This window comes from Anomaloglossus baeobatrachus, chromosome 9 (assembly GCF_048569485.1).
Source record: "Anomaloglossus baeobatrachus isolate aAnoBae1 chromosome 9, aAnoBae1.hap1, whole genome shotgun sequence".
In the NCBI taxonomy this organism is placed as follows: domain Eukaryota; kingdom Metazoa; phylum Chordata; class Amphibia; order Anura; family Aromobatidae; genus Anomaloglossus; species Anomaloglossus baeobatrachus.
In genome coordinates, this window is record NC_134361.1 from 37,541,790 (window position 1) to 37,560,881 (window position 19,092).

The 19,092-nt window shown below is 41.1% G+C and overlaps 1 protein-coding gene across 1 annotated transcript; it reads right to left on the reverse strand.

Annotated features, from left to right (window-relative positions):
- Nucleotides 1–4,215: 4,215 nt before the first annotated feature.
- LOC142250400 (olfactomedin-4-like) lies at nt 4,216–13,949 on the reverse strand. Its single transcript, XM_075322562.1, has 5 exons — nt 13,893–13,949; nt 11,594–11,743; nt 8,779–8,991; nt 8,365–8,521; nt 4,216–5,018 (listed from the first exon to the last, which is right to left on the reverse strand). The coding sequence occupies exons 1-5, from the start codon at nt 13,947–13,949 to the stop codon at nt 4,216–4,218; spliced, it is 1,380 nt and encodes a 459-aa protein (XP_075178677.1).
- Between the last annotated feature and the right edge of the window lie 5,143 nt (nt 13,950–19,092).

A 19,092-nucleotide genomic window follows, 5' to 3' on the forward strand; every position in this document is an offset into this window, starting at 1 on the left:
ATAGGAGGTTCGCATAATTGATTGGTCTGGGTATCTGACCTTCACTGGCCAAGGCAATTACATGAGTCAACAAGAACTTTAACACTAGACTCCTAAGGGGTGCTTCACACACAGCGAGCTCACTGCCGAGATCGCTGCTGAGTCACGCTTTTTGTGACGCAGCAGTGACCTCATTAGCGATCTCGCTGTGTGTGACAATGAGCAGCGATCTGGCCCCTGCTGCGAGATCGCTGCTCGTTACACACAGCCCTGGTTCGTTTTCTTCAAAGCCGCTCTCCTGCTGTGACACACAGATCGCTGTGTGTGACAGCGAGAGAGCGACAAATGAAGCGAGCAGGGAGCAGGAGCCGGCGTCTGACAGCTGAGGTAAGCTGTATCCAAGATAAACATCGGGTAACCAAGGTGGTTACCCGATATTTACCTTAGTTACCAGCCTCTGCAGCTCTCACGCTGCCTGTGCTGCCGGCTCCGGCTCTCTGCACATGTAGCTGCTGTACACATCGGGTTAATTAACCCGATGTGTACAGCAGCTAGGAGAGCAAGGAGCCAGCGCTAAGCAGTGTGCGCGGCTCCCTGCTCTCTGCACATGTAGCTGCATTACACATCGGGTTAATTAACCCGATGTGTACTGTAGCTAGGAGAGCAAGGAGCCAGCGCTCAGTGTGCGCGGCTCCCTGCTCACACTGGTAACTAATGTAAACATCGGGTAACCATACCCGATGTTTACCTTAGTTACCAGTCTCCGCAGCTTCCAGACGGCGGCTCCGTGCAAGCGCAGCGTCGCTTGCACGTCGCTGCTGGCTGGGGGCTGTTCAGTGGTCGCTGGTGAGATCTGCCTGTTTGACAGCTCACCAGCGACCATGTAGCGATGCAGCAGCGATCCTGACCAGGTCAGATCGCTGGTCGGATCGCTGCTGCATCGCTAAGTGTGAAGGTACCCTAAGAGTCTTGTAAAAACAATGAGGGGCTTATCCCCCATTTATAAACAAACTATCATCATATCTGGTTGAATTTTAAGAAACTTAACCCATGCTAGGCACTGACAGAGTCCATGTCGTCACATAGGTCATCCCCCCCAAAAAAAGAAAAATAACCCTCATGCAGAGTCCCAAAGGAAAAAATAAAAACATTCTTGGGACACATATCGAAAATGTAACTTAATTATCTACCCTGCTCGACATTATTACATCTTTCCGTAGACCCGACGTGCGCTCCACTATTCTTATTAATCAAGACATCGATCTACAAAAATTCTTGGGTATCACCGTCCATGTACATAAATTAAATATCTACAGAACAATTAGAAATTAAATATAGTATAAATATTATATATGAGACATAAGATATGCAATAAATACAGGAGATGTAAGAGAAGAAAAATGAATGGACAATGGCACTCTACATTTGCTGCTTATGATTTATTGATATAATTAATGAAAATTTCATAAAATTGAGCATATAAAGCCTTTCATTAGTACAGATTACAAAGATATATCTAATGTCCTGATTTATAATATATACTTAAGTCATGTGTAAGACCAATTCCACTCGTCAGGCTTATTTTCTCATTTATTAATTCGGTCTACTAGATCTATTTTTGGTCCATTTTTCAGTTTTTAGAACCCTTTTTGCTCCATTTTTCAGTTTTTAGAACCCTTTTTTCTCATATGAAAAAAATAAATCTTGGCTTCTCCTACTCATTAAAATACCGATGCTCCTGGGCGGCTTTATTTTTTTCTGTACATGGGGCCCTTAACTTGCATTGGTGAGTGTGATCCGCATGTTCTTTTTTTTGTGCACAATCAATCTCAAAAAGGGCATTTTAATTGCAAATGGTTGGTGATTTATCCATAAAAATAACATACAGCGCACATGACAAAAAAAAACTGGACTGAGAGTGTGTCTGTGCTATAAAGATATAATATGTATGAAAAATTTTACAAATTTTTCATACATACATTACGAAGGTTCACTGCAGAGTTTTTTTAATCAATGAATACCTCCCTTTCCCAGGTCAGGAGAAATCGGGCAGTAAAAAATGCTTAAAGGGAACCTGACGACTGATCCTCGGACAGCATGTATCAGACATTGACTGTATGATCTCGGCCATGTATGATGCTGAAATCCAAAACTACAACAGTGCAGATCACAACATACTTTAAAAGCCGCCGGGGACCAAGATGCATAAGTAACTAGTCGGTCAGGTGGCTTCTCCCTGCCTGCTCCTCTTGTGTGACGGGTCTAAACCCTGTGTGTGTGTGTATACGGAGAGACCTGTCAGTCACTGGCAGTGGGCAGGGAGGAGCCACCTGGGACCCGCCTTTTTGACTAGTCACCGGGAGCTTTTAAAGTAAGTTTTTCTCTGAAACACGACAGCATATTAAGAGTCAAACACTGCAGTGGCTACAGTCATACAGTCAGTGTATGAAGCAGGGGCGGACAAATCATTGGTGCAGCCTGGGCAGCTGCACAGGGGCCCATAAGGTTAGGGGGCCCATTTCTACCTCCAAACAGGTGGAATGTGCATTATGATGAGTTTTTGGGCTGCAAAGGGCCCATATTTTGTTCTTGCACAGGGATTTTTTTTTATCTGTGTCCACCAGTGGTATGATGCATGCGGTCTGTGGATCGGGCAGCATTTATTGGCTTTCAGGTTCCCTTTAAAGGGAGTGTGTCAGTAGAAAGTGACTGTTCAAACCAAGCACAGGCACAAAGTGAGGCTTTAACTCATATATTTCAGTGCACTTTACCACCTACTTGTTTTCCATCTGTCTCTGCTCTCCTATTCTTTGATTGACAGCTTTGGTTTTACAGGAGAAATCAGAGAGCAGGAACACATGGAAAACAAATACACGGGGAGGTGCACTGAACTGTTTGGCTACATAACGGGTGCACTGAATGCTTGTGCTTTGTGTGAATAGCCATTTTGTACTGATTATTCAGCTTAGAAAAAAATATTTTAAAAAGGTCTCAGACTGACGTGAAATAAGAAAATAATCAATAATCAATTCTCATCGTCAGCAATCTCTGGCATATCCAGTTCTGCAACCTCAATTTGAAAAATATCAAGTAATAAATGTTTGATTGATTAATAATTCACTGCTCATTCAGCTAGAGATCCTGATTTCCATAAAACAAGAAACAATCCAGCACCAATGAATCAATTGTTTCTATTCATATTCCGGTCAAAAAAACAGTGTCCAACTAATTTGCGATGTAGAGGAGGGGGGGGATGTTCAACCTTACCCAAGGTAGAAATGTGAGTGAAAAAATAAAACAAAAAGGTGGCACTCACCATCCCATAAAAAATATTTACATATTTTTTTGAAAGCATGGCAGCAAGTGAAAGCAGGCAGTGTTGAGTCCTGCTTTCACCTACTTCCATGCTTTATAAAAAATAATGAATAAAAGGTTTTTATGGAATGGTGAGTGGCCCCTTTTTTTCTATTCAAATTTCCTATTTTTCTCAATATAGTCACCAAAGGATTGTCTTGTTTGGGATAATTACACAATATCCACAAGATATGTCACAAATATCTAATAGATGAGGGACCTGCATCTATTGGACATTAATGGCATATTCCGAGGATATGTGATAGATGTCTAAGATGGGAATAACCTTTAAATGGGCTGGTTAGTTGTCTGTTTCTGTGGAACCATTTACTGATTCCAATATCTAGAATCTTTGTTGTCATACATAGTTTAGGGCCTTTCACAATATGTTCTAATCTCTGTTCAGTGGTTCCGTTTGGGCTTCCGTCCGAACCCCCCCCCGCAAAACGGGTTTTGGACGTATGCATCAAAGCGGTCATTGACTGTAATAGTGCAGATGGAGTCACCATATGCACCATTTTCGTGAGTATATGTTTACGGGAGACAAACACCCAGATGTTCATCTCCAGTAAGCGTATACTCTCAAAAATGGTGCACAACAGAGCACATGGTGACTCCATCAGCGCTATTACAGTCAATAATTGGCACATACGTCCGAAACCTATTTTGTGAGGGGTTCAGACGGAAGCCCCAACGGGATCTTTGACGGAGATTGGAGCTCAGTGTGAAAAGGGGCGTTAGGGTTAGATGATAAGGGGCTCATGATGGTTGGCTTTATAATTGTCCTATTCTGACCTTATGATTATTTTTCCTATTGGGAAATGTGAAAGATCTACATTGATGTGAACGCTTTTTAGAGATCTGAATTTAAGATTTCTCTTCCTACAGAGGCTTAAAGGTAAGATCGTAGTTGACTAAGTAGCCATCATTGTACATGTAGAGCTTATGATCGTTGGGGTTGTAAGACAGACTCTGCACATTCTCTTGTGGTTTCTCTAGGGGAATGCTCAGCCAGCCTTCCTTCTCAGTTTTGGTATCATAAATGTAAAATATCTCTTCCTTTTTTGTGCTGATGGCTCTAGTGGCATACAAGACACCACACGCCATGAATGCATTGGTGGCTGCAGGCTTGTACTGGCTAGTTGTCCAGGACTGCTTTACTACAAGAGATATGGGGTCGATTTTACTGATTACAATATTTCCAGCATTTAATTCTGTCGAATAAATAACCCAAAGCCCTTCTTCATCACTGGCCATGTCAATGTCCTGGAAAAGTGAAGACGAATAGCTGAACCGGTTGTAATATGCAGCATTCGGGAGGTTAACGTTGAGTTCCACTTTATTGGTCTGTGCATTGTATCGGCATATATTTCCACTGGATTCGCAATTAAAGTACATGGTTTTATTATACATAATCATTCCCCCACCTTGCCCTTGATAACCACTAGGGATGCCTCTGTCAATGGAATATTTATAGACCAGGAGATCATCGTATGTGTTGTAGATCCGTAAATAGGTTATTATCCTTGCATCAGAATATAGAGGAGCCACCCACTGAACGTTCTGATCCGCTCCCGCTAATGAATCTCTCCCCCATCCTCCATATTTGTAGTTGAATCCTTGATAGTTCAATTGCACTACTAATGGTTTACTGATGTTCATAATGTATCCATGTTCACAGGTGCCTGCACAAAGATAGAGTTGAATGTCATTTCAGTACGTAGAGCGGTGACTACACAGAACGTATGAAACTAAACTTATGATTCGGTTACATGACATATCAAAAGACTTGACAAATGCTAGACTGTTGACAACTTGGCATCTGTTTTCAACTTTTGTACCTTATAGGATCTTCTGCAAGTATGAGGGATAGGTGATACCTTATTAATCAGTGGGTGCGTTGTATTCCAAAATGCTGTTTCATAAATTCTCCATGGGGCTGATGGACAAAGCTGAGCACACCACTTTGCATCCCTATTAGGAATGAATGGTGTAGCATTCTAACTCCATTCTAATGGGGAATTTATGCCAATCAGTGTGTGTCCCAATGATTGGACCCCACCAATCAATAAACTATCACCTATCCACTTTTGTTTTAACTGGATAACCCTTTCATTCAAAGAGGACCTACATTTTTTGTGTGAAATATATTGTTTTCCTCCATATCACTGAATTGCAGATATATTAACATTTAGTTCTTCTGGAGTACAGTATGTGAAATCTCTGCTTGTAGTTCAACTGGGTGTTTCTTCAGAGTCTTCTTTTTGGGGCGTTCACGTTCACCCCTCCCTGCCTATCCCAGCAGTCAGCATCTAAGAATGTTAGCCTGCTAGGTAAGTGTTAGATTTCTAGGTGAGAATGTTAGATTGTTAGGTAAGAATGTTAGACTACTAGGTAAGAGTGTTAGATTGCTAGGTAAGAGTGTTAGACTGCTAGGTAAGAGTATTATATTGCTAAGTAAGAGTGTTAGATTGCTATGTAAGAGTGTCAGAATGCTAGGAAACTGCCAAGTTGTTATTGGCAGCGTTGGGGAGGGATGAAAGTGCCGCCCCCAGCGAGGATGCTGGAGAAACTCCCAATTGCACTACAAGCAGAGATTTCACATACTGCCCCGCAAAAACAACAAATGTGAATTTCTCTGCAATGGAGCGACGCAGCACAGAAAGGAAAACAGCGTCAGACTCAGGAACTTATTTTTTTGATTAAGTGACAGGTCCTCTTTACATATTGAAAGACTGACTAGTCAAAGAATTTGGCAGTAAGGTTTCACAAGATTTTTTAAAAAGTTCAATTTATGGGATTCACTGGCGAAGAAGTATTTGTCATTAATAGCGAACTCATTTAGCAACTTTGCACATTTTCCATAGTTGATATTTAGCCAGTTGATGTATATAAATCCAGCTGTTACATCTGATCCTGTGAAGTAGTCTCGTAAAGGGATGTTCAAAACTGAGTTTCTCTAATAATTTTATGTTTGTTGATTAATAAATAACCTGTTCATACTAAGCTGTTGTCTAACATGATGTTCATGCAAACTAGCATTGTCTAGGTTAGCATGTGACAAGGTGGCGGCAACATCCAGAGATTACAAGAGGAGGTACCAATGGACCTGCCATGATCAATTGATGAATCTTCATTGCTCAGCAAAGGGAATAGAAACCTTTGCTGTGGAATAGATGGGGAAGTTTTTGTAGCCTAGAGAGGTCTAGGTGTGATTCCCCGGGAAGGTGACAGGAGACAGGCTTTGACTGAATGACAATGAATGGTATAGGTGTAAGGGGGTGTAAGGCTCGGCCACCCCAGACTTTAAAACCTGCTATGTGTAAAATGTAGCCACGTGCGCTATACACTAGGTGGCCACATTGTGCAAACTGCTTCCCTGGTACTCTCAGGCTAGGGAGAGTTAATGCAGGGAGGAGTTTAGCTAGTAAAATGGTGGATTGAAAGTAAGTGGCAGGAGAGTCCCTGTGGGAGAGGAACAAGCCACATCTGTGAGAGGTGTGAGGCAAGAAAGACCCCAATAACTATAATTTGGTTGACCCTCAGTGCCGGACAACTGGGGCCCTAGTGTGGAGAGGGCTGGTTTAACTACGGCCCAAAGTGTGGATGAAATACGTACAGCCTGGATGGTGGCCACCCCCTGGCAGATACCCAACAAACCCCCTCAGTCAGCGGAAGGTCAGTGGGCTCCAAAACTGTCAGAATTGCTTTGGTTTTACAATTTCAACACACGTGGAATATTTTTTCCTGTTTTCCAGTACAATATGTTGTAAAAGCCCTCACATGGCTATGTGGTGGCTATGTGGACAGAATAGTAAGAAAATTATGGCTCTGGGAAGAAGGAGAGGGAAAAATGAAAATGCAAAAACAGATATTGGCCGCATTTTGAAGGGGCCAGTTCTAAATGTTCTAAAACCAGCTCTACCAGCAAGTCTCTACCGCCATACCTGGTGCCCGACTGCGGCTTGGGCTCTGACATCACCCTGATAGCACGGCAGCCTGTCAGTGAGCCCAGCAGCTTAGCCAGAGTAATTGTAATGCCCCTTTCAACATGACGTTGATATGACGTTAGCACGGGAGCCAATGCCAGGCACCGGTAGCAATGGCATAGACTTGCCAGTAGACCCTGCGAAGGTGAGTACAACGTGGTTGGGTGTTTTATAACAAGCTACATCCAGGATGGAAACTTAATTTAAAAGGAAACAACCGCTTTAAATCCTTTGTCAAAGTCAAAGCCCTCCAGTATCTTGGCTCCTGGGCCGAAAACAAGAAAGTGATCATGTGGGGAGAGGAAGAGGATCAAGAAGATGTTGACCTATGCTTCCATCCTGGCATATGTTGTTTCAGCAAACTATTTGAGATGGGAAAGTTTTTGTGCCCTGGACCGGTCTAGGTGTGTATCCTTGGAAAGGGAGGAGGCAGAATACAGGATCTGGTGGCATGCCCATGCCTGGTGTAGGCGAGAGGACACCAAAGCAATACCATAGAGCTGTAAAAGCAACAAACAGATTGATTGCTATTTTAAACAGATGACTGAAGGGCATGGTGACTATACATCTGAAACCAGGGTCTTTACCTTAAAAAGTGCAAGGCACTAAGACGGTTAATGGGATGGGACGACAGATATTTGTAATGCTGGCTGTCAAGAATGCGGAAATGGCTGTGCTGATGGTACATGCATGACTTCCGAGCCTTGCAATCACAGTGCCATATATGACATGGCATGGTACCTTCACTAAGCACATTACAGGACATATTTGTTGCTCTGGTTGTATATGTCATGTGCATTTGGGCAAAAGAGTTGTTGGCTAGCCCAAGCAGCTATATAAGTTTGCCCAGTGCTGATTTTTTAGATTTAGGGCTATGTATCTGTACACTATAATGAGTTTCTCTCTGCAACTGTGAGAATAATGTGAGTTAGCGTTTAGGTACCATCAATATATGAAGACAGTGCAACAAGGAAACACAGGTTGCGATCAGCCTTTTTGAACACTGTACTTTGATAACTTGACTAAGGTATTCCCGACTCACCATAGATGACCGGGGGAAAGTTAGGATTTGGTCTTGTTTCATTCTTTTCGCAATCCTCCAACCTTTTTTGTAAGGCTGCAATTTCCCTTCTAATTGCTAGAATATTGCTCTTGTCGTAGACTTCCAGCTGATTCACCATGATGGAGATATTACGTATCTACAAGAGATAACACATTACATGGATAACACATTACATCCACCACACGTCTGGTCAGCTTGATTTTATGTTGGCCCCAGTTGTTGTAAAAGTATATTCTAAATAATAATTTAAGTAAAATATCCCAATCTGCATAAACATATTAGAAATATCTAATTTTTGTAATATTGTATTTACGTGTCTTGATATCGGGGCAGAGGTAGCAGTCACAATCAGATATTGATGGTGTCAACTTATGTCTTCCACATCTCTCTTACCTCCATGTACAGAGTTTCCACTAGAACATTGGTTCCATTCATAGAAGTCTTCAGTTGCAATATCAGAGCCTCCATTTCTCTAATCTCCAATTTCAGGAGCTCAAAGTCCAGCTCGGTGTATGAGATTCCTCCCATCTCCATCACCTCCACCCGTTTGGTCAGATTAATCAGCCGCTCCATGTAAATAATCAGTGTACTCTCATAGTGGTGGATCTGTAGGGAAATATGACTTTATGTGATATTTGCTCAATGGGAGCAAAGAAACTGAAAGATTGTAAAAACGAATACATTTACTAATTCAATTAAATAATTGAATCTCAACCCAATGGTATTTCATAAAAAGAAAGAACTGAGCTCGATTGTGTCATGTCTCGGATTTGATCAGGTTTGGCTGATGTCCTGGTTCTGAACACTTTGTGTGTTCATTGCCTTTCTGCCAATAAGTGTTTCCAATACTGTAATGTAATCTGCCCTATCACCTGGTGGGCGTAACTATTTAATTTCTTGCTGGTGATGTTTCTGAAGTGGACCCTTCTTACAACTCCGGCTCACTTTTTTGTTTTTATGTAGTTTTTTTGTATTCAGTACAAATGGGGTGTGGCCCTCCCTCTTTGTGAGCTGGACATTTCATTCTGTGAATCCCCCTGACTGTGTGTGTCCTGTTGGGACCCGGTCGCTCTCAGCCCTTAGCCACATTGAGGCCTATTTTAGACCCATGGTAAGGTTTTAATATTAGAGAGTGTAGGTACTATCCCAACTGGGTACACCTTGGCGTTGGTGGGATAGCTTTATGCTTTTTTGATCAAAAACAGTGTTTACTAAGTACCCTATGTTTATATGCACTATGCTTTTATTTAGTTACAGCAGGGTATGTTTTCACAATTTTTCCCTTGGTTTCCCTTCTTACAACTGCAGCCTGTCTACCTTGTGTTTCTCCTGGCAGATTATAACGTTTGGTGTACCTTATTTTTATTCTGCACCTTCCACCTGATTCTTAAGGAGGTATGTAGAACCCTCAATGGCCGCTTAAGAAGCAAAAGTCCAAGTGGTCATCTAAGTTATCCAGTTAGGGTTGTTTCAGTGTATGCAGAGGCCTTTAGGGACTTCACAGCTACGACCTCTAGTCTGTACAAGTACCAAGGGCGGGTCAGGTGTAGTAGTTTTCTAAGACCTTATTTTATGTTATTTTCCACATGTGTACATCAGTGCGCATATCAGACTAAAGCTAGGCAAGTAAACATGTGATTATTACAGGTCTGGTTTCAAAATCTGCGAAGGGCCATACATTTGATTGGATAGGGTGTGTCTACTAGAGGGAGATATCTTTGTTATAGGCTCACTGTTCTGGTTAAAGGGGTTATCCAGGACTGTTGTACTTTTTTTTCTTATGGGGATAAAATTGAAAATGCAAGTAGTTGTTAACAACTTGACATTCTACCTAACGGCAATATCTGATGGCTTAGCATGATCATCTCCTTCTGGTGATTCTCTGGCTTCCGTCAACATCAAGTCAACAGAGCAGCTTCTTCTCCTCTGTTCTGCTCTGTCAATGGGCCGTCACTGCTGATACCTTACTGATTGAAAGCCAGCTCCCCGCTGCCTAAATGTGGGGAGCAGTGGTCAATCAGGGTGATGACCTATCAACAGAGCAGCCCGGAAGAGCAAGAGCGGCTTTGTTGACATGAGGTTAAATGAAGCAACAAAATCACTGGTTGGTGATCATTCTGTGCCGGCAGAGATTATCACCAGGAAGAACAGGCAGTTAGTTAGCAACTACCTGCCTGTAAATTCTTAGCCCAATAAGAAAAAAATACAAAAATGCAGAATAATCCCGTGCCAAGTCAAAAAATCCTCCCTCTTCATTGACCATGTGTCCTATAGGACATATAATATACTTGCCAACTTTGAAACTCAAGACTTTTTAGAGCAGTTTCGACTGGGTCAGAGCCATTTGATCACAGGTGAGCCCTTTTAGGGTAGTCTCTTGGGCTTTCTGGGAGAGTTGTCCATTATTGCATTTAGAAAAGGGTTGTCTTTATGAAAGATTAAGGGGAGTCTGTCATCCCCAAAATGCATTTTAATGGGTTGTAGAGTGTTGTAGGGAACTTAGCTCCTATAACAATCATACTAGCACGATAAATACTAGTGTATGATAATACTAGTGCCTGAGAAAATAACTTTTAATTCATATGCAAGTGACAACACTTCGGGTTCGGTGCACATTTACCTACTCATTTGAATATTGGAGGCCTTCCCTCACTTCGGATTAACAATATTGCTTCCCAGCACTGCTCAAATGCCGCCGGTGTTTGTGCAAATGTGCCTTGACACTACATGTCCCCGTCTGAGCACATTCTCCTCCCTATCTCCTTTCTTTGGACTCCACTCACTACAGTGTAGTGACCAGCATCAAAAGGAAGAAGACTGGGAGGAAAACATGCCCTGGGAAGGTAGCACTGTCAATCAAAAATAGGTGAAGGGTCTTTAATATGCAAATAAGGTGGCATAACGGGGCACCAAACTCTTGGCCACGCCAAGGATGCACGGAAACCACATCATTTGCATATGAATTAAGTTATTTTCTCAGGCAAAATACCAATAACAGGTACTGTGCTAGAATGGTTGATTTAGGGGCTAAGTTCCCTACCACACTGTATAGCCCATTTTAAATGCATTTTGGGGCTGACAGTCTCCCTTTAAGTTGTAATTTTGGGTCACAATAAGACAGTTTTCTTGCAGATTGGGGTATATGACTATAGTAGTCGGCATCTATAATGGCATACAGTCAAATTAGTACTGAAAAGTCTCCCTATACCTTTGTGATCTCTTGCTGGACGGTGTTACTTAGGTTCTGGTTGGATATTTCCAGGAACTCAAAACGATCTACTGGGAACGAAGTATCTGGGAGAACAACGGAGCATTGACAGACGCCCAGATCATCCACAGAACCCTCAAAAGTTTGATTCTGTCCAAAAGTGACAAAGATAGAATTTGATTATGAGAAATATACAGCATATATACAGTACAGACCAAAAGTTTGGACACACCTTCTCATTCAAAGAGTTTTCTCTTGACATATTTCTATGACATATTTTCAGTTGCATCACACAGTTTTTTGTTAAGTATTTCATTCCACATGTGTTAATTCATAGTTTTGATGCCTTCAATGTGAATCTACAATTTTCAGAGTCATGAAAATAAAGAAAACTCTTTGAATGTGAAGGTGTGTCCAAACATTTGGTCTGAATGAAACACATTTTACTTCTAGTGCAGAGAAGAAAACTGCCAATATGAATGTAATGGCCAGAAATATTATTATTCCTTATATACAGACACAAGACAAATTGCCATGTGAGGCCACCAGACAGTTCAGCTGCTTTTTAGCTATGTGCAATCTGCTTACTGAAGTGCATATTACGAGCACAGAAGGTAACAATATAAGTCAAGTCAATATAAGTCAATTTTAAAGTTGATTTTAATCAATAGATCTTGGAATAATAATAATTTCCACACTTGGTTGTGTTTAAAAAATATGTTCCTGTGCTGAGATAATCTTATATATGTGCCCCTGCTATGTACTGTGTTATGGCCATGTCTGATTATACCACAGCTCCTGGGCAGGGAAGGACATAAAAGAGTATAAAGACATTACAGCACGGGATCACAGCTGATTTTTTTTGTGAGGTAAAACATTTCACTGCCTGTTTTTTTAAAAATTGTTTTACCTCAAAGAAAGCACAGCACAGGATCGCAAATAATTCTTCCTTTGATGTAAAACATTACTTCTTGTAGTAATGTGCCAATCCTGTACTAATGTGCCCATCTTTGTCTCCATTCTGTAGTAATGTGCCCATCCTTGTCTCCATCCTCTAGTAATGTGCCCATCCTTGTCCCCATCCTTTATATTGTGCCCATCCTGGTCCCCTTGTAGTTATGTGCCCATAATTGTCCCCATCCTGTAGTAATATGCCCATCCTAGTCCCCTAGTAGTAATATGTACATCCTTGTCTCCATCCTTTAGTAATATGCCCATTCTGGTACCATAGTAGTAATGTGGACATCCTTGTCTCCATCCTGTAGTAATATACCCATCCTGGGCCCCTTATAGTAATGTGCCCATCCGTGTCCCCATTCTGTAGAAATATGTGCATCTTGGTCCCCTGGTAGTAATGTGCCCATCCGTGTCCCCATTCTGTAGAAATATGTGCATCCTGGTCCCCTGGTAGTAATGTGCACATCCTTGTCTCCATCCTGTAGTAATGTGCCCATCCTGGTCCCCTTGAAGTAATGCGCCCATCCATGTCCCCATCCTGTAGTAATAGGCCCTTCATGGTCCCCTTGAAGTAATGTGCCCATGCTTGTTCCCGTCCTGAAGTAATGTGCATATCCTGGTCCTCATCTTATCTTAATGTGCCCATCTTTGTCCCTATCTTATAGTAATGTGTCATCCTGTAGTAATTTCCCCTTATATGCCGTTCTTCATATACACATAAAAAAAGGATTCTTCTCACCTGCCCTCAGTTCCCTCGGTGTCCTCTTTCCTGCTTCTTCTGGCCCGCAGTCCTGTGGACCCCATGATGATTGCGGCCGGTACCTGCAGTTGCCTGCGCTTTATTTTATTTGAATGAACTGCTGGCACTGAGTAGAGCTCTCTTCAGCCCTAACCCAATGGCAGCCGCTAGCCAGTCACAGTCCAGCGTTTGACGTCACTACGTCAGCTGCTGGTCTGTTGTAATTGGCCGGTGGCTGCCTTAGGTATGGTTCTGCAGAGAGCTCTGCGCAGCGCCAACAGTTCATTCAAATGAAATTAAGCGCTGACAACTGCGGGCACCGGCCGCCATCATCACAGGGTCTATGGGCCTGTGGGACGGAAGAAGAAATCTGAGGGCAGACCGCGTATTTGAGACCCATGGGATAGAGTCATTTATTTGAGTAAGCATAATTCTTTGCCCCTTTTGGCTTTTATTTTTAGCTTTTTTTTTTGCTTTTTTAGAAAGAATAATCAGGAAGGAAGTTGGGAAATAATTTTTCTAAAACTGGGGCAAAGAGAGATTTGACATATGATATATAGTATATAGTAGTAGCCACTGCCTTGAGATTTTTTAAAAACTTACCAAGCTGACGGCCTGAGACTGGTAGGTGACAAGGAGCAAAATGAAGAAGGTGAACATGGTGTCTTATTCCTTATGTTCTCTTTTTCCATATCACCAGTCTGTGCTAACCCAGTATATATATATATTCAATGATGTGTATACTCCACCCATTCTCACCTGTTACTGTATCAGCTCCTCTTACGGGTAATAAAATAAAAAATTCTTTTAAAAGTCCAGTTAAAAGATAATCGACCTATAAACTATGGTGGAAAAAATATTTAACCAGATATGACTTTCAGAATGATGACCAAATAAAGCTAAGGTCTTAGAAATGAGTGAATCGGTTCATGGAGGACTGAGTTTGAGCTGAATTTCGTGAAATTCACAGTTTCACACACAAATTCAAACATTTTGAGATTCGATTTGTGTTGCATTGCTGTATGGGCCTCCCATAATGCCCTGCAGCTACCTACAGTCATGGCTGAAAGTGTTAGCACCCCTGAAATTGTTCCAGAAAATGAAATATTTGTCCCAGAAAATTATTGCTTTTACACGTGTTTATTGACTTTGTGTGTATTAGAGCAACACAAGAAAAAAAACATAGAAATAAAGGCAAATTGGACATAATTTCACATAAACCCCTCAAAATGGGCAAAAATTGTTGCCATTTTTCCGAAGTTGTGGGTAAAAAACTTAGTTTCAAGCATGTGATGCTCATTCAAACTCACCAGTGGCAAGTAACAGGTGTGGGCAATATGAAAATCACACCTGAAACCAGATAAAAAGGGGAGAAGTTGACCCAATCTTTGCATTGTGTGTCTGTGTGTGCCACACTAAGCATGGAGAACAGAAAGAGGGAAGAGACTGTCTGGGGACTTGAGAACCAAAATTGTTGAAAAATATCAACAATCTCAAATTTACAAGTCTGACTCCAAATATCTTGATGTTCCTTTGTCCACAGTGTGCAATGTAATCAAAACGTTTAAAACCCATGACACTGTAGCTAATCTCTTTGGATGTGGACAGCAGATAAAAATTGATGAAAAGTTTCAGCACAGGATAGTTTTGATGGTGAATAACCCGCTCCAATCAAGAGCCAAAGAAATGAAAGCTGTCCTGCAGGCTTAGGGTGCATCAGTGTCAGTGCAAACTATCTGTCCACATTTTAATGAAATTAAATGCTTTGGAGGATACCCAGAAGGACCCCACTGCTGACACAGAGAGATAAAAATGCTAGACTGCAGTTTGCCAAAATGTATGTGAATAACCCAAATCCTTCTAGGAAATCATCTTGTGGAAAGATGAAACCAAGATAAAGCTTTTTGGTGTAATACATCATTCTGCTGTTAACCGAATACTGAATGAGGCCTATAAAGAAAAGAACACAGAACCTACAGTCAAATATGGTGGAGGCTCAAAGACATTGCTGCCTCTGCCCCTGGGGGCCTTGATTGTGTGCAAGACATGATGAAATCTGAAGATTACCAAAGGATTTTGGGTGGCAGTGTAGTGCCCAGTGTCAGAAAGCTGGGTGTGTGTGCTAGGTCATGGGTCTTCTAGTGGGACAATGTCCCCAAACACTTCATGAAGCCCCTAGAAATGGATGGAAACAAAGTGCTGGAGAGATCTGAAGTGGTAGCAATGAGTTCGGATCTAAATCCCATTGACACCTGTGGAGAGATTTTAAAATTGCTGTTGGGAGAAGAGAAGACGTCTTCAAATATGAGAGACCTTGAGCAATTTTTTAAAGAAGAGTCCAAAATTCCAGGTGAGAGGAGGAAGAAGCTTGTGGACGGTTATAGGAAGCGATTGATTGCAGCTATTTATTGCCAAGAGTATACAACCAAATATTAAATTGAGGGGGACAACAATTTTGTCCAATGCATTTTTTGTAGTTTTATGTGAAATTATGTCCACTTTGCTTTGTTTTCTCTGTTTTGTTTGTGTTGTTCCACACACAAAGGAAATAAAGATGTATAAAACAAAACGTGTGTAATTGCAATAATTTGCTGGGAGAAAGTCTTCATTTTTGCAACAATTTCAAAGGTGCCAACACTTTTGGCCATGACTGAAAAGTCATACAGATTAGACCTTGTACAGTGGTGGTCAGTATCAGGGCCATCAAGGTTCAACAGTTCTTAGTGGACCACAGTTTGTACAGCAGAGTTGTTTTCAATCACCTGAAAGGGAACCTGTCATGTGAAAAAACACTGTCAACCTGCAGATATGTGGTTACTCTGCAGGTTCAGTGTTTTGAACATCCGCGATGATGGCAATTTGAGGCCCTCTACTTGGCAGAAAAGAAGTTTAATCATCCAGGCAGTGTTCGGCTCCAAGTCATCTGGGAGGCACCGGCGTGGGTTCAGTCAACTTTCTGTGTATAGAGAGCGGTCTCTGTAACTGTGCCCCCCATACATTATTTAGTTATTAATATTGCTATTATTCTGTTACTATGTGATGGTAATGTGTGGTCTGGTCATGGTGTAGTGATATTTATCCCTTGTATGTAGTATCGGTATATTGGTCTTGATATACTGGATTTTGTTCCGTAACAGGATGGTGGTTGTACTCAGATGCAGTGATGATAATATATGGTCCCTGTGGCGGTATTTATCTCCTTGATGTTTTGGTATAGCGAACTTGTTCTTTAACAATATAGTGATATTAGATATTTATTAAAGGGGTTTCCTCATGAAGTTCAATTTAATCAATAGATCTTGAAATTATAATTTGCACAATTGAATGTGTTTAAAAAAAAATGTTCCTGTGCTGAAATAATCTTATATACAGTATGTGTCCCTGCTTTGTGCTCTGTAATGCCAGTGTCTGACTGTACAGTGACATGGTCTGATCATACCACAGCTCCTGGGCCAGGGAGGAAGTAAAAAAGTATGCAGACATTCCAGCACGGGATCACAAATAATTCTTTCTTTGAGGTAAAACATTTTTTAAAAACAGCCAGGGAAATGTTTTACCTCACAAAAAATATCAACTTTGATTTGGATGCATGTTGTGAATGTCATCTGTGTGGGTGCTGTTTTGAAGCTCCCTCTGGTGGTCAGGAATGGTAGTGGAGCTGAATCTGAGCCTGTGACTCAGACATGTGTTGGTGTTAATTGGGAATTAGGGAAGTCATAATGTAGACAAGTTTGGTCTATATAGTAGAGCACTTTTTGCCTTGCTGGCGCCAGTTATAATTGTATATTCCTCAGTCTCTCTTCCTGGCTTGGAGTTCTGTCTTTCCCTGTGTCCCTGAGCAAGACTTCTGCAGATAAGTTTTCAGTTTTTTCCTTGCTTCCTGGTTTACACCTTGGGGTGGTTGTTTTTCCTTGTTTTGCTTTGTATCTGTTTTCTTGCAGGTGATGTTTGGTTTCTCTTGTGTGGTGAGCATGGGGGTTCCACTTTGCTAGCTCTCCTGCAGGAAAAGGGATTTTCTCCCTGTCTAACTTGATTCTTTGCTCTTCTGTATTTTTGTGTTCTTTTTGGTATTTTGTTCTCCCATTATTTACAGGAGTACCTGATATAGTTGGGGTGAGGTCGTTCGACCTCCAGGGCCATTTTTTACTATCACGATCTCAAACTGAAGACCTATCTCTTTCAAACTAAAAAAAAAGATCATCTATATACCGCTAACAGCACAGTATATTCTTACTGATGAGAGTGTGGCATTTAGGTATGAATTAGTATAAGAAAGTGTAATATGAAACAACATAGCAGAATGTTTGGTCTGTCAGTATAGATTAGAATTGACATTGAAAACTTTATGGTTAATTATAAATCAGAATCCAGAATGAACTGTTTTTTAATGCAGACATCGTTGGCCATTAGAAGGCAGTTCATTCCCCTGTACTTTTCCATAGTAAGGTTTATAGGACACAGTTCCCACAGTAAAATGAGATACCAAAGTGTTCCTCGTAAAGTTCATAAGACCACAATTCTTATAGTAAGTTTCATAGGGTAGAGTTCTCATAGTAAATGTTCCTACAACCCAATTCTCATAGTAAAAGCCAAAAAAACACTGTCTTAACCTATTATAATGTAAAGAATTTAACTTTATTGACTTGTAAAAAGGTGATGGGATTGATCCCACCATCAAACTTGCAGGTGGCCAAGGCCAAGTATGGATCCAAAGAGAGGGGGATGACCGTGCATTCAGGAGAATAAAAGTGAAGCAGGATCTTAATGTTTTCTTAGAATATACATACTGTGTGTGTGTGTAGGGTTGAGATTGGGGTTGGTGGCTGTAATAATGAGCATTATCCACTTCCAAGTGCCTCTAGAATACCTATAATAATGGGGATACCATCAGGAGCCATGTACCATATCTCTTAGTCGTGCCACTAATGCTCTGTCTCCAGCTCCCAAATCATTAATGCAGAGGTGTTACACCATGGCACTCGCCAGGCCAGCAATTTCACTGCGGGGAACTATGACAGAAGCTGTAGGTCAGGCTCTGCGTGTGGATGTAGAGGAGAACGTACAGATAAATGGTTCAGTCTGGAACTTGTATGTAGAGTGTGCAAAAAATGCAGAGGAGAAAAATCACAAATTGGATCAGGCTGCAAAAATGCATATTAGAGGGTTTGAAAATGAATGAAGGAATGAAAATTGCAGACAGAAACCTAGTACAACGTACAAAGGCAGGACAAAGTGGACAGAAATACCTATAAAATATATTATTTTTATTAGGATATATTAAAAAATGAGCATAGAAAGACAGACAATAGGGAGTGTGAGTACCGTAGTCTGGAATCACACTTGGTATATACAAATACAAAAATAAAGTAATCACACACAGAGCATATATAAATATAAATATATATATATATATATATATATATATATATATATATATATATATATATATATATATATATATATATATATATATTTGCAATTCCATAGTGGTTATATTACAGAGATAAAATATACCAAGCTAGTGCCAAATACAAAGTGTCTAGTGCAAACAGTACGAAACGCGCGTTGGCCCCCTTTTGCGCCACCAATTATATACCACAGCTTTTTCAAGTAACGTAGCACTCTTACTTTATGAGAACCCCACATGGGTTTTATTGTCATCTGCATTCCTGACTAAATCTGTGCTACATTTTTGGTGCATGTGGCTTGGCCCTGATGCTGTTTGCACTAGACATTTTGTATTTTGGCACTAGCTTGGTATATTTTACCTCTGTAATGTAACCCTGTGCAATTGCAATTATAT